This window comes from Haliotis rufescens, unplaced genomic scaffold (assembly GCF_023055435.1).
Source record: "Haliotis rufescens isolate VD_foot unplaced genomic scaffold, xgHalRufe1.0.p SCAF_9, whole genome shotgun sequence".
Classification (NCBI taxonomy): domain Eukaryota; kingdom Metazoa; phylum Mollusca; class Gastropoda; order Lepetellida; family Haliotidae; genus Haliotis; species Haliotis rufescens.
The window spans coordinates 10,559,912-10,576,029 of record NW_025964383.1 but is presented as its reverse complement, the minus strand read 5'-3'; the positions used below and the strand labels follow the sequence as shown (position 1 = coordinate 10,576,029).

Genomic DNA, 16,118 nt, shown 5'->3' with positions numbered 1-16,118 from the left:
AAACGGCGTGATATTGCTGGAATATTGCTAAAAACGGCGTGATATTGCTGGAATATTGCTAAAAACGGCGTGATATTGCTGGAATATTGCTAAAAACGGCGTGATATTGCTGGAATATTGCTAAAAACGGCGTGATATTGCTGGAATATTGCTAAAAACGGCGTGAAACAATACTCACTCACTCACTCCTGTCCCTCGCCGTGATATTGCTGGAATATTGCTAAAAACGGCGTGATATTGCTGGAATATTGCTAAAAACGGCGTGATATTGCTGGAATATTGCTAAAAACGGCGTGAAACCATACTCACTCACTCACTCCTGTCCCTCGCCGTGATATTGCTGGAATATTGCTAAAAACGGCGTGATATTGCTGGAATATTGCTAAAAACGGCGTGATATTGCTGGAATATTGCTAAAAACGGCGTGAAACCATACTCACTCACTCACTCCTTTCCCTCGCCGTGATATTGCTGGAATATTGCTAAAAACGGCGTGATATTGCTGGAATATTGCTAAAAACGGCGTGAAACCATACTCACTCACTCACTCCTGTCCCTCGCCGTGATATTGCTGGAATATTGCTAAAAACGGCGTGATATTGCTGGAATATTGCTAAAAACGGCGTGAAACCATACTCACTCACTCACTCCTGTCCCTCGCCGTGATATTGCTGGAATATTGCTAAAAACGGCGTGATATTGCTGGAATATTGCTAAAAACGGCGTGAAACCATACTCACTCACTCACTCCTGTCCCTCGCCGTGATATTGCTGGAATATTGCTAAAAACGGCGTGAAACCATACTCACTCACTCACTCCTGTCCCTCGCCGTGATATTGCTGGAATATTGCTAAAAACGGCGTGATATTGCTGGAATATTGCTAAAAACGGCGTGAAACCATACTCACTCACTCACTCCTGTCCCTCGCCGTGATATTGCTGGAATATTGCTAAAAACGGCGTGATATTGCTGGAATATTGCTAAAAACGGCGTGATATTGCTGGAATATTGCTAAAAACGGCGTGAAACCATACTCACTCACTCACTCCTTTCCCTCGCCGTGATATTGCTGGAATATTGCTAAAAACGGCGTGATATTGCTGGAATATTGCTAAAAACGGCGTGAAACCATACTCACTCACTCACTCCTGTCCCTCGCCGTGATATTGCTGGAATATTGCTAAAAACGGCGTGATATTGCTGGAATATTGCTAAAAACGGCGTGAAACCATACTCACTCACTCACTCCTGTCCCTCGCCGTGATATTGCTGGAATATTGCTAAAAACGGCGTGATATTGCTGGAATTTTGCTAAAAACGGCGTGAAACCATACTCACTCACTCACTCCTTTCCCTCGCCGTGATATTGCTGGAATATTGCTAAAAACGGCGTGATATTGCTGGAATATTGCTAAAAACGGCGTGAAACCATACTCACTCACTCACTCCTGTCCCTCGCCGTGATATTGCTGGAATGTTGCTAAAAACGGCGTGAAACCATACTCACTCACTCACTCCTGTCCCTCGCCGTGATATTGCTGGAATATTGCTAAAAACGGCGTGATATTGCTGGAATATTGCTAAAAACGGCGTGAAACCATACTCACTCACTCACTCCTGTCCCTCGCCGTGATATTGCTGGAATACTCACTCACTCACTCTTTGTTTGATGTTTAACGACGCACTCAGTTATATTCCAGCTATATCACTTGGTTCTGTAAATAATCGAGTCTGGAGCAGACAACTCAGTGATTGATGTCATCAGCATCGATCAAAGTAATTGGGATGCAATGACATGCATCAACCAAGCCTCTCGAGCCATACCGACCGATCCCATAAGTCGCCTCTTACAGCAAGCATGGGATGTTGAAGGCCTATTGTAGCTCGGATCTTCACGAGGCTTACTATTAGTATTAGTTGTATTAGTAATGGTCGTGGTCGTGGCCGTTGTCGTGGTCGTGGTGGTAGTAGTAATATCATCGAAAGCAACAGCAGTAGCAGCACACATAAACTGTCCCATAGCCGATACCACATTTTTCCATACCGTGAAGAGCCGGGTTAAAATTGGTCTTCAGACACCCATGCTTGTCTTTGAGGCAATATCACTCAACGAGTTGTCTCTCGCTGACGTGGTTGATGAATGTCATCGATCCCAATTGCATTCATCGATGCTCATGATATTAATCACTGGATTGTCTAGTCCAGAATCATTTATTTACAGACCGCCGTTATATAGCTGGAATAATGTTGAGTGCGGCGTTAAACAACAAACCAACTAATGGATTGTCTGGTCCAGATTCGGTTATTTACAGACTGCCGTCATATAACTGGAATATTGCTGTTTAAGGCGTTTAACAACAAAAACAAAGAAACCAAATTTTCCAACAGAGGTGAAACAAACATTCTCCTCTGGTTGGGATGATGTAACAATGTAACAGTTTCAATATTATCTGAGTCGATTCACTGCATTGTCTCAGTAACAGAAAAAAACTAAATTACAGCTGTGTCGTAACTGTTCGATATATTGACGCCACGCCAGCTTATTTCACACACTGTGCACATACTGGCTGTTTGTTCGCCTACTCCATGACTGTTAGCATAACGCAAGATGTGGCTGGGTTGGATACGCAGAGGAAACAGTTACGCAGTCTCTCCTATGGGATCACCGTGTGATGGGAAGGTAAAGCATATTACTCAATTAACCGTTGTGTCACAGCGAGTCTGTTAACGATGCAGGAAAGGCCAAAGGTATACCACTTTGTTCAGCGCTTGGTTCGAAATCGGCTTATCCATACTTTGGGATAGCGAGGTACTGATATAGTGGGATAGTGATTACCTCCTTACAGACCGTATTCTGACCTTCCATTGCGACCATCTTAAACGATAAAGGAGATCAAGTATGTTTTGGTGCGATTTTACTATACCTGGTCATAGACTGCCCCTCTCTGTTTGTCCCTTGAAGATTCCGGGGTAGAATAAGTCTTCAGCAACCCATGTTTGCTGTGAAAGGCGACTATGATTGTCGTAAAAGGCGACTAACGGAATCGGGTGGTCAGGCTCGCCGACTTGGTTGATGCATGTCATCGATCCCAATTGCACGGATCGATGCTCATGATAAACTGGATTGTCTGGTCCAGACTCAATTATTTACAGACCGCCGTCATATAGCTGGAATATTGCTGAGTGTGGCGTTAAACAACAAACCAACCAACAACCAACCAACCCCTCTCTGTTTAAATATGCTATATTTAATAAGGTTCAGATCAGCCTACTCATGATATATTTAGCCAGCTGTCAAATGACCTCCCTAGCCTAAACGTATGACTACAATGCGTACAGTCATTTTCTGTATAGCTAATCTCTACCGCCTATGATAAATGTTTATTCTTATCCGATTGATGATAATAAGTGCCAGCTGATCTCTAAAACTAGAAGTATTACAGTGTTCCAAGTTCAATATATCGTGGTATTGAAGATAATATAGCATAACTAGCCCTCTTTAGTATGTATTCAATGCTGAAATACTGCGTGTAATGTTTTGAAAGTTTAAAAATGATCATGTCTGCATTTTTTATGCATCTCCTGCGAAGAAGACGGTATAAAAGTACTAATTATCATGTATCTGAATTGAAACGAAATCTGATATAAAGAATTATTTGATATGTACATAGCCGTAAATTTCGCTTCTAACGGCGATGTTGTCATCACCATTATAACTGTGTTTAAAAATGTTATATAACTATTACAGTTTTTCTGACTCACAATTCAACTTTAGCTTTTAAATTATGTCGTTATGGCAACAGTTTCTAGCTTTTAAATATAAACCTCAATAATTGTCAATCTTGTGAGATATCCACCGACAGCTGCGTCATCAGGAGATTAGTTGTGAAAACACCAGATAGGAGTATGTGGTATACAACTGAGTAAGTGAATGAACGCATTGCCGATTCAGCGTTAACAACTTATCAAGACAATACATTGCGCTCTTAAACATAAAAATAAGCGCACACCTAGTCGCAAAAACATACAATAAGCCAAAATATAGTTTTTGTTAATAGGGCATCATAAAATATTTTTCACGTGTGTGTGTGTGTGTGAGAGAGAGAGAGAGAGAGAGAGAGAGCGAGAGCAGTGTGTGTTGTGGATGGAAGGGGGGGGGGGGGGGGGGGGGGGAGGGGCATGTACTCGTCTGGACTAACACCGGTTTTATAGTGCCAGTTCACTGAGATACCATGTAACAGTTGACCATGATTACCCCCACAGCATCCTGCCTCCGATCCGACAGGTCCAGGCAGGGTAACAACAAGTACTTTATTCTTAGGTCTCTTTTGGTGTGAAGCGACCGGGGATCAAATCACCGACCTTCCGCTTTCCTGGCACACACTCTATAAGCTCCACGGAGGCTGTGTTACCATAAAACGTATATACCTTCAAGTGAGCTGTTGTAAAGTCGTATTCACGAAGCAGGGAAACAAATCGTGATAACTGATCAACGTCCTTGGCTGTCTGGCATGTTCTTTTATCAGTGAGTCAGTGAAAAGTAAAAAACAGTTTTATGGTTTTGTCTCGAGGACTTAAAGAGAACCTACAGATAAGGTAAACGACGTGTAATTGGATAGGTGCGATCTTACCCATAGGTCCATATCTATGTTTTGAAAGTTCTAAAGGTAGCATCTGCATTTGTATGGGAAGTATCGCGACGCGGGAGCTACAAGTATTAAGCCGTGGGCTACAAGAGGGACATGCAAAAAACGTGTAAGGTTCGAGGGGTTTATTTTGGTCTGAAGTATTAAATTGCATATTCTTTCTATCTTCTGAGTCGTGATTCAGATAGCTAAAGATACGCGCTGTGCATATGTTAGCCTCTATTACTCATAGGGTTAGAAATAATCCAGTTTGTAAAAATTGTATGTGCACTACTGTAAATATCACTTCAAGCGCCCCAGCGAATTGTTTACTTCACCTGGACGGCATTGTCGGCGTCAAGGTTGGATTGACGTGCCGGAATCGACGTCGTACCTGAATATTGTTGACGTCATTGGACAATGTGGTCTTCTGAGACGGTAGTCGTGATTAGTGCACTTTTTTTCTAAAGGGGAACTCACATACAAGAATTCTGACACTCGGCTCGTAAAATCAGTATGGCACCCATGCCCGTATAATAATCTTTATGTATGTATTACAATTATTTATTTATTTTCAATTATGTCGTGATCCTAACTGGGATGTTGTTGGTTCACGTCACGTGACTTAATATTATTAATGCAATTAACGTGCTCTGGTTGTGTTTTCTGTAGTTGTAACTATCCCCATAAAAACGATAATAAATTGAGTTTTTTTATGTTATTTTTAATTCCAGCATGTTTCATTAGTAGGTGTTTCACTGTAGACAGAAGTGTTATGTTTGATTTCTAGATGTTTCCCTGCAAATCTACCTCTGAAGCGTTATGTTTGATTTCTCGATGCTTCCCTTTTGATATACTCTAGTAGTGTAATGTTTGATTGCTAGACGTTTCCCTGTAGAAATACTGCAGTAGAATTAAGTTTCATTGCCAGATGTTTCCTGTAGATATACCACAGTTGTATTTATTTATGTTTCATCTTTTTTTCCGTTTGTCAAATATATACACAAATGATATTAACATCACTCAATAAGATTAATGTAAGGCAAGTCGTAGATGAGAGGTATTTGTCGAACCAGTAACGAGACGATTTCCATTTAACGGCAAAACATATAAATGACGTGTGAAGACAGGTATCACTTAAATCATTAAACTGTGTGAAGAGATGTCAACTGGACATGGAAAAAAGTGAATTTGTGGCAAATGCAATAGTGAGGAATACAGTTAGCAGGAAGGACGTCACAGTTCGACGCACATTTGGATTTGTTGTTATTAGCAGTGATCAATGCCTAAAGCCATGCACTCTATATAACTATAATACGTATTGCCATGTGCGAATTTCGGCCTCGAGCTCAATAGGTCCCCAAAAGCTTATCCTGGTCCTAGACGGTCACTTAATGTTTGTTTGTTTGTTGTTTAACACCGCACTCAGCAGTATTCCAGCTGTATGACGGCGGTCTGTAAATAATCGAAACTGGACCAGACAATCCACTGATTGACATCATGAGCATCGATCCACGCAATTGGGATCGATGGCATGCCTCAACCAATTGCAAGTCAGCGAGCCTGACCACCCGATCCCGTTTGTCGCCTTTTACGGCAAGCATTGGTTGCTGAAGACCTAGTCGACCCCGAATCTTCACGGGTCCGGTGACTTCATGGACTGAGTGGTCAGATTCGGTGCCTGGTTTTTTTCGGGTACCGTGTCGATCGTTACTCATCATATCAAGCACTGAATTCTTTTGATTTTGTGCAGGTCGCTTATATTGCTTAGTGCGACGTTAAACAAAAAGCAAACAAACAAACCCAGTTAATAATCCCTCAATCCATTCATTAATGCGCTTGTCTTTGAGTAAACACGTACTTTCATGTTTTTCCAAGTATTTTGTCAAATTTGTCGAGTTGCGGTTCACATGGCGCATTGGATCAAAGCGGTGTTTAAGGTGACATGACGTTTAGTATTGCTACACGACATGCTGTGTCACGTTGGGGGTAGATTTATGTTTATGCTTTCCTCGTATGTTCCACGGGTGGCGCAGTTGTCTAAGTTCCGTAATTTGCTGTGCAGAGATTCGTCCCTTGGACACGCCAGAATCCCGCTTCGCCCGATGTTTCTAGGTTTGTCAGCACCATACCCGTGGGTTCCACAAAAGTGGTAATCGTTTGAGGCCTGCATCACCTTCTTCCAATAAACTTTGGGAATAAGGGTTACAGTTGTAAACTGATCTCTCTTATTTGTCTGTACCATCAGCCTACAGCCCTCAGCCCTCTGCATTTTCCAACCGTCCGTGCCAAGCCTGTAACAACAATAAGCCATTTAGTTACTGTTGTCCATATTGTGCTCGAGCACTACATTGTGCTTTGCATGTCGAGAACGAGTGACCTTGCCGTGGCTTTAAACATATATAGCAATGCAGCTAGACTTACATTTAGTCTTTGAAATCTTATATTACACGATATCCTTCTTGACTCTAAAAATAAAAAAAATCCCTATGCTGATTTGAATAGAGATAGCTAGAGCTGGCTAGAATTGCTTTTGTATGCATTTCTAGATATATTTTTTTCATAAAATGAATATATTCCACGGTCATGGCACAGGACTACAATGCAGCAAACTTGATGTAACATGTAAACAGCAAATATAATATTGTATCTTCATTGATCAGTTTAATCCAACTTATTGTGGGGATACTTTACAATTAATCAAATTTATTTTCAACCAGCATGAATATCATAAAATACTTATCAAGTCTATGCTCATAATTCCCAAATTAATGCTAGTGTGACCGCTGGTCTAAACTGCATCATGGAATCAATGCGATTAGCCCTGCCTTTGAACTGTAAAAGCTAATCAGAAAACGAAAACTCCAAGACTGTAGTCTCAGCATTCCATTATGTAGTATTGGCTGATGGAATTGAAAACTATCATTTGCTATCTTCAAAACCCAACTTCAACTGTTGGTGAAACTTCTATGCAATCAAAAGCAGGAAAAGTTTATCCTCATCTTACAGGGATAAAACATGAACGAGCAACATGTACATGCATTGAATGGAAATGTGCTTGCCTATGTGACTATTTTACTTGTCACATAAGTGAACCTTCTCTCTATTGGAAGAAGTGACAAGTATTTGTTTTAGCTTGTGATGTACTTGATTTACTCCACTGTTGCCTGGTTGCACAATATTGATAATGATATGTTCGTGTGTTAAACATGCTTTCAAAGGTTTCATTGAATGTATAGTGTTGAGTGTAGAGGACTACTTCAGTTTAGGATTAGAAATGTAATTTTAATAATGATATTACTGTCATTATTATAACCTCAGATTATTACAAATAAACGTTTGATAATTATTTCACATTAAACATTGAGATAAGTAAGGAGTTTATAGGGACTATTTCTAACATTGGCATTGTTAATACAATTCCATAACTCTGAAGGATATTACAACATGCCAAGTGTAAATATAGTTTGTATTATTAAATGTTAATTATCAAATATGTTATGTTTTTAAATGGTTACAGAGGCTTGATAAAGTGATTCTAAAATAATGGTCTCTATGGTCATAAGTAAGCTTACATTTTTTTGTCGTTTGATAGCCAGGAACTAAAATAATGTTAAAAGCGGCGTTAAACCCAACTCATTCACTCTTATGTTCCTTAATGTGTCTGATATATATAAGGCAAACGTTGTAATGCCATGGTAGTATTTGATGTCGTTTTCAGGTTGCTGCATATTGTTACCTGACCCACACGCGTTCATTTGGATAGTAAATGTCAAATCATGAACAACTAATTCATTATATGAGTGATGAAGGATGAAGGTATGTGTCCCCAAGGTAAATTAAGGACACAAATTTTATCTTTTTTATACTTTAGCTTCAGGCATATGCATATGAACTAAATATATCATACAAACTTAATATGAAATGCTTTCTATTTAAATATGATGTATCGTGTCAGCAGCACGAATGAGCAATTATGAGTGACGAGCAAGTACATTGCCCCATCGATGCCTCGTACCGTAATACAACATACAACATCGAATGATAATCTTGAATACCCTAATGGAAAACTAAGGATTTAACGATAAACCCATCTTTCAGAGCCAAGGGAGTTAACTGACTAAAAAAGCCCAGCTTCCACCCTTGCCGAACTAGGTTGGAGTTATGTAGTTATATTTTGGCTGGACCAACGAGTCCACACATCGTCCAATCAAACTCGCGGGAACGAAATCGCCATTCGGTTCATATATATATACACAACGTGGCAACTGCTGTGTCGATGGCAAGGCGTCAATGGATGTTTTCCACATCTGTTCATGTTTTTAATCAAGGTGCTCAAGTGATTTGAAGCACTTCGCGAGATAAGACCCGTTTTATTACGAAAATAAAGATCTTGAATATCGATCAGATTGTTTTGACTGGGCGTCGCCGTTTTGTTTGAATCAAATGCAAGTGATATAAAGCGGAGGAATCTGATTGGTCAAAAGGAGGGTCAGAGAAGGGATATAATTTGTAATAGCCACTGGTGGCGCTACGATCGAACCTCGAAATTCCAGTCTAGTTCGACAAGGGTGGAAACTGGATTTTTTCGGTCAGTTTACTCCCTTGCTTCGGGAACGTGTGTTAAACCTGAAAATCGGACACCAATTGAGCACCACATTCGCGTATTGTGGCATTTAAGCATATGCTTTTAAAGAACGAGAGTACAAAAGGATATTTATATAATTTACTCTTTTATATAAGAGCGCAAAATCTGGTATGGTTGTGTTCAGGCAAATCATTTCTTTGATGTTTGATGGGAGTCACTTCCATCCAAAAGCCTTTGTCTTATTGTGTTTGTTTGTACTCACTTTCTCAACATGGTAAATATATTTTATCATCTTCACAACAGTGTCTAATGGTAGGGTATTACCCCTAGTGCCAGACATGCAAACATTTATCTTGCAAATAAGCATTATAAGAGGCCTCAGGCTTGTTGGTGATCAAGTTCAGAATAGCTCCCTTGTAGCTGCTACTTGCAATAATACTCGACTGAAAAGGAATCGGATAGTGCGGCTGTAAACATGTGTCATCATACCCCGGCCTATGTCTGGTCAATAATCGAATATTTACATGCGGTCCTGATATAGCAGCAGTCTGTCTCTCAGACGCTGGAGGATAAATTAAAAAAATGAATCCCATTCGAGTCTAGATTAAGCATTGTTGTGGAAGTATATTTTTTAAAAAGACAACATTATTTCTTGGTCTAAATGTTAGTCTATTAGAACAGTGATGGGTCGCTAAAAACGCTATATAAATACACCCTTTGTCCATTTAGAGGACAAAATGCATGGTATTATTACGTTCGATGCAAGGACATTATGCGATGACACTGTCAGAGGTCCAGATCACAGCTGAGAGCGGCTCACCATCCGTGATGGCTGGACCCCGACTAACTGAGTGCTACCATTCACGGTACTGAACCATCTCTTCATACCCATCTATTTTCCCATGTGGTAATTCGAAAAGGATGCTGTCCAGGACAATGGCGATTCATGTCTGCAAAACGCACTATAACGTCTTGTATTGGCATATGTAAGATAGTTAAGGGATATATCGCAAAGACCAATGAAGATTAAAGCGTGGTTTATTTCACGATAAAACATTGTTCTATCATTACGTGATTTCTGGAGATTCGAATATACGCTGGCAATTTGATAACGTCATATATTGGACGACGTTATTTTTGAGAGGGAAGTGTCTAGTGAGTTGTTCCCCATAGATGTAGCTGGTTTTCGCAGATAAACGCAGTAGTTGAACGACCGCATCCAAAAGTGGGAGAGATATGACAATAAATATACGGAGAAAAGATAATTGAAGTGTGTATTTTTGCGAATTTGCGGAAAAGAATATGTTCATAAAATGGACTTGTCCGACACTGTTGTGGTCGGATTCTATTCAAGGATCATCACAATTAAAATTAAGGTAACTATTAATCCTTAAAGATACTGTACATGAGAGACTGAACATAATGTTGATATCTCATATTAGAAATATACGACCCATGGTCGTTGTTTATCGTAAAAGAAAACACGGCAGGTAGAATAAACCACTAGGGGCTGCGGCCCCAGGGAGAGTAAACCACAAGAGGCGGAGCCCCGAGTGGTTTATTCTCCTTGCATTGTTTTATTGTACGATAACCATCTTCCACTCGTCGTTTAAATCTGAAATGAAACTTCCCTTGAAGTACCAGGTTTTTTTCCACGAGGGACCCCCGTGGGAGAGTCATGCTTGGCGTAGGTGCTGACTAAAATGAGGATTGGTTGGTCAAGCTCTGTGACTTGTGTTTCATTGTACTCCGATGACGTTGACCTTTGCAAATGTCCCAGTTTCAGTTGACCACTTAATTAGTCAATGGCTTGTCTGAATGATATTGTATTATTTATAGACCGCTGTGATGTAACTGGAATCCTGCAGACTGAGGCGTTAGTTATACTTATTCACCGACCAACAATGAGAGAAGTTAGCGCAGTTGAATGCATGTCTGAGCACATGCTGTGGCTTTAATTTGTGGACCGCCTCCGTGGTCTAGTGGTAGAGCGTCCGCCCGGAGAGCGGAAGGTCCGGGGTTCGATCCCCAGCCGCGTCACCCCAAAAGACGTTAAAAGATGGTACTTGTTGTTACCCTGTCTGGCGCTCGGCATTAAGAGGCTAAAACAAGGACTGGACGGCTCGGAGTCAGTATACTGTGTCTGGGTGGGGTATTCATGTTAAACTGCGGCATGGTACCTCAGTGAGCTTGCACTATAAATCGGCATCAGTCCGGACTAGTACAAGCAACCACACAAACACAAACACACACACGTGCATGCACGTCGCTATATAAGTGCAATAATCTTGGACGCGACGTTGAACCCAATTTCACCTCACCTCACCTTTTATATGTGGGTTAACGTCCTCAAGCTGTATATATGCCTTTGCTTTTGCATTGGCTTACATTATCATGGACCTGTTAAGATTGGCTAATTCAAGTCATGCTTGGATTCTGGTGTACCACAGTGTCATAGAATTGGTGTCGACATACATTTAACAATAAGTCCCTGGCACCTTAACGAATCACTGTCTTTACCAGGGAGAATGTGTCTAGCATATGTCGGTCAGCATAATTATATACTAGCCTGTAGTAAATCTAGCCTCGTGTAGTATGTCAGGTTGTGACGATTAGGTCAACGGATAAGCCGGGACTTTGTGTCCTGTCTCCTACTTATAACACCAGTTAACACAGTGTTACGCAATTGTTTTACCAATTTGATAAAGTCAGACATTGGTTATTGTCGCTTTTATCTTATCATAGCTGTTTTCAAACGCTTAGTTTTATTTCGTTTTAAATGTAAACAGTACAATTCTGGTCACGTTCTGGTCGAATGTCCTTATTCTTTACGAATATCGTTCAGGACATACAGACAGGTATTTTGGGCACGTATTTCACCCTAGAATGACCGCCCCCGCGGCGTAGTGGATGGAATGCATGCCCGGAGAGCGGGAAGGTAAATGAGTCGACCGCGTCAAATGACGTTAAAATGTGGTACTTGTTGTTACCCTGCCTGGCGCTCGGCATTAAGGTGAAAAAGATTTGCAGTTTAAGTGGATTAAAATAAACGGCTCACAATCAACCATATTCTCACACTCTTCATCACTCGGTATCACAAAAGAAAGTCCAGAGAACGACAATTCGATTCTTAGGAGAAATGTAGTTCGAGGTAAACGTTTGTTCGACTTATTCCTTATCAACTCTCGCCACGTTTCTGAACCAGATGCACTCCCAACAACCCCTTCCTACGCTCTTGTTCCATATATAGACGACATGAGGACAATGGTGATTTTTTTTCTTTACTATGGTACGACCGGATGACTCATCGGGACCTGTGCTAAGCCTTTGCGTTGATCGGATACGACATTGCCTCCTGACAGTGACTATTAAGTAGAGTAGCTGCAGATAGTGTGTTTACGCCAAGTCTGTTTAGTGTCAGAGCCCCGAGACCCGGCGTGTATATCAATAGATTCACGCTTGTCTCAATCTCGCTCAGGTCTTCACTGACCATGATTATGACAGGGCTATCCTTTTAATACCAATGGGGTTATGAAAATAAGCAGCTGTACTAAATATATAAAACGTTCAATTGATGACGGGAAATTACTCCAATTGGTTTGGCTGCTGTAGACATTGTAACTCGTAGATGGTTCTTGCAGCCTTCAGAGGATTGTTCTGAACAGTGTTTTCGCAATCCTCTCCAAATAATTCCTTGTTTCTGATGACAGCACATCGTGCGGACACCTACTGAAGCAACGAATAGATTCCTGTCTATGTCTATGCACAAATGAAGGCTTGATTGCCTCTCTGGTTGTGAAACCAACGAACCACCAGCTCGCCATGAATTCGACGGTTTGTTCTTTGTAATAAGGGAACATATCGCGAATATAAGTAAATCGTATCTGCTAGCCTTGCATAAGTCTCTATAAGGCAATAATTATTAGTTTAGGTCGTAATTTCTAGATAATACGAAGAGTAAGAACAATTTGTCCTTCTATGGCGTCCTTAGCCATAACATAACTATACCTCCATTGACGTATCATTTAGGTATATGCTAAAATATGGGGCTGATACGGGGATGGTAGAGCTGCAATACGTTTGTGAACGCATGATGTTCTCGTTGTCTGCATGGTAAGATATGTGTATATGTTGGCAATTTGACATGCTCGTTGTCATTTAAACTAACATATAGTCTCTGAAATGAACATATTTTACAGAAAAAAACAGTTGAGTTATGTTTATAAACATATAATAAAAAAGAGCCCAGAGACTCTAGACTTGCCAAATATTATCGACTTGCATGAGCTGTATTTGATATATTTGTTTGGGGGTCTGTATGACCGACTAGTAGTCAATGTACCAGATCTCCGTGCAGATTCCAGGTTGGAATAGATCCCCAGCAACTAGTTCTTTGCGATTTATTGCGTAGCTATCGTATATTATTTGTTAATTAATGTGAAACAAAGTTCAGAGATACTGTGGAATAAAGAGTGGAGTGAGTATTGTTTCACGCCGCTCTTGTGATCCTATCACGGCAGGGACATCGACAATGAGCTTTACACAAAGAACCAAGGTTTGGTCTGAAACGCCGCCTTCGGTGTGACGAGAAAACACTCCGGCTACCTTGTCGCCCGGAACGTCGTATGTTAGATTAATATTGGAGGAATGCTGTGGGTGACGTTAGTCGGAGACTTGTGTCTCACACAGACCCTAGAGCATATATGTAATAAAACATTCACAACTCTTTCATTCTCGTCCCCTTTTCCGCTCTAGCACACTATACCCATGCTATTTTCATATGCATCCCCTTTTCCGTAATACTCGAGAGCTCCAACATAAAATTCATTTTATCCAACCATTTTTTTCTGGGACTTTAGATTAATCTAGTCGTGAACGTTTATCACTAAAACTCAGGTGCAAAGTAGAATACCACGAAACCATATACTAGTGTCTTATCTGGGATTCGAACATACGACCAATGTATCTTAGCAAAGAAAAGATCCATCCATACATACAAATTAGTAGTCCATACTATAAAGAATTATTTGATTGAAGTGTCAATACATATATTCTACCATTTCGTGATTCTAGGACCAAGTCGACAAAGATATAAAAAATGGCTACAAGGCATATATCTGACCTTTGCTTTCAACACTGCAGATCAAATAAGTAATGATTCACCGATTTGGCCAATCCGTCATTAATTCTCTGGCCCCAAGCCAGGCGATCGATAGTGACGGAGATCGTATTTTGAAACCTGCTTGAAATAGACCAGCTGTTTGTGACTGACATCGATTTCAGTACAAGTGTGATTGAAATGTGTTTCATTTCATCAGCTTTAAAGTGTAGACTCAAAGAAGCCGTGATGGAACATGAGGTCATTATCAGCTGCCAGCAATAAGTACATCTGTCTACCATTTCACAGCTGTCCCTATGTGAATGTGTTGGCCTGTCTCCCCACGTCCACTGGTTGACGTAATATATCTGATGTTCGCTTAGATTATTCGTTTGAACACTCTGATCTGAAAATGTATACGTGCTGATTCTACAAGGCCTGTCCGCCCACATGTGCATGGTCGTTTGTTCGTGTGGAAGTCAGCTTCTCTGTTTCCAGATCGTCGTTTTAGTCTGATGTCGTTCAATCTACATGTCTGAGTGCCCATCAGTCTATGTGTCAATATGTCTGTGTTCCCTCTTATCTGTGTGTCCATATGTCTGTGTGCCCTGCCATCGACATGCCCTCCTATCTGTGTGTCCATATGTCTGTGTTCCCTCTTATCTGTGTGTCCATATGTCTGTGTGCCCTGCCATCGACATGCCCTCCTATCTGTGTGTCCATATGTCTGTGTTCCCTCCTATCTGTGTGTCCATATGTCTGTGTGCCCTCCTATCTGTGTGTCCATATGTCTGTGTGCTCTCCTATCTGTGTGTCCATATGTCTGTGTGCCCTCCTATCTGTGTGTCCATATGTCTGTGTGCCCTCCTATCTGTGTCTCCATATGTCTGTGTGCCCTCCTATCTGTGTGTCCATATGTCTGTGTGCTCTCCTATCTGTGTGTCCATATGTCTGTGTGCCCTCCTATCTGTGTGTCCATATGTCTGTGTGCCCTCCTATCTGTGTCTCAATATGTCTGTGTGCCCTCCTACCTGTTTGTTCATATGTCTGTGTGCCCTCCTATCTGTGTCTCCATATGTCTTTGTGCCCTCCTATCTGTGTCTCCATATGTCTGTGTGCCCTCCTATCTGTGTCTCCATATGTCTGTGTGCTCTCCTATCTGTGTCTCAATATGTATGTGTGCCCTCCTACCTGTTTGTTCATATGTCTGTGTGCCCTCCTATCTGTGTCTCCATATGTCTGTGTACTCTCCTATCTGTGTCTCAATATGTCTGTGTGCCCTCCTATCTGTGTCTCAATATGTCTGTGTGCTCTCCTATCTGTGTCTCAATATGTATGTGTGCCCTCCTACCTGTTTGTTCATATGTCTGTGTACTCTCCTATCTGTGTCTCCATATGTCTGTGTATTCTCCTATCTGTGTGTCCATATGTCTGTGTGCCCTATCTGTGTCTCAATATGTCTGTGTGCTCTCCTACCTGTTTGTTCATATGTCTGTGTGCCCTCCTATCTGTGTCTCAATATGTCTGTGTGCTCTCCTATCTGTGTCTCAATATGTATGTGTGCCCTCCTACCTGTTTGTTCATGTGTCTGTGTGCCCTCCTATCTGTGTCTCAATATGTCTGTGTGCTCTCCTGCCTGTTTGTTCATGTGTCTGTGTGCCCTCCTATCTGTGTCCATGTGACTGTGTGCCCATGTGTCTTGGTGCCTATGCGACTGTGTACCCATGTGTCTGTGTGCCCTGCTATCTGTGTGCCCATGTGAATGGGTGTCCATGTGACTGTGTGCCCATGTGTCTGGGTGTCCA

The 16,118-nt window shown here is 41.2% G+C and overlaps 1 protein-coding gene across 2 annotated transcripts in view; it reads left to right on the top strand.

The window, feature by feature from the left end:
* The first annotated feature begins 2,575 nt into the window (after nucleotides 1–2,575).
* LOC124123177 overlaps nucleotides 2,576–16,118 on the top strand; it is a 76,761-nt gene continuing 63,218 nt past the window's right edge. For both annotated transcript variants that reach the window (XM_046486465.2, XM_046486456.2), the window contains exon 1: nucleotides 2,576–2,682. In XM_046486465.2, coding sequence (XP_046342421.2) covers nucleotides 2,611–2,682 — 72 coding nt within the window. In that variant the 5' untranslated portion in view covers nucleotides 2,576–2,610. The remainder of the gene's footprint in view (nucleotides 2,683–16,118) is intronic.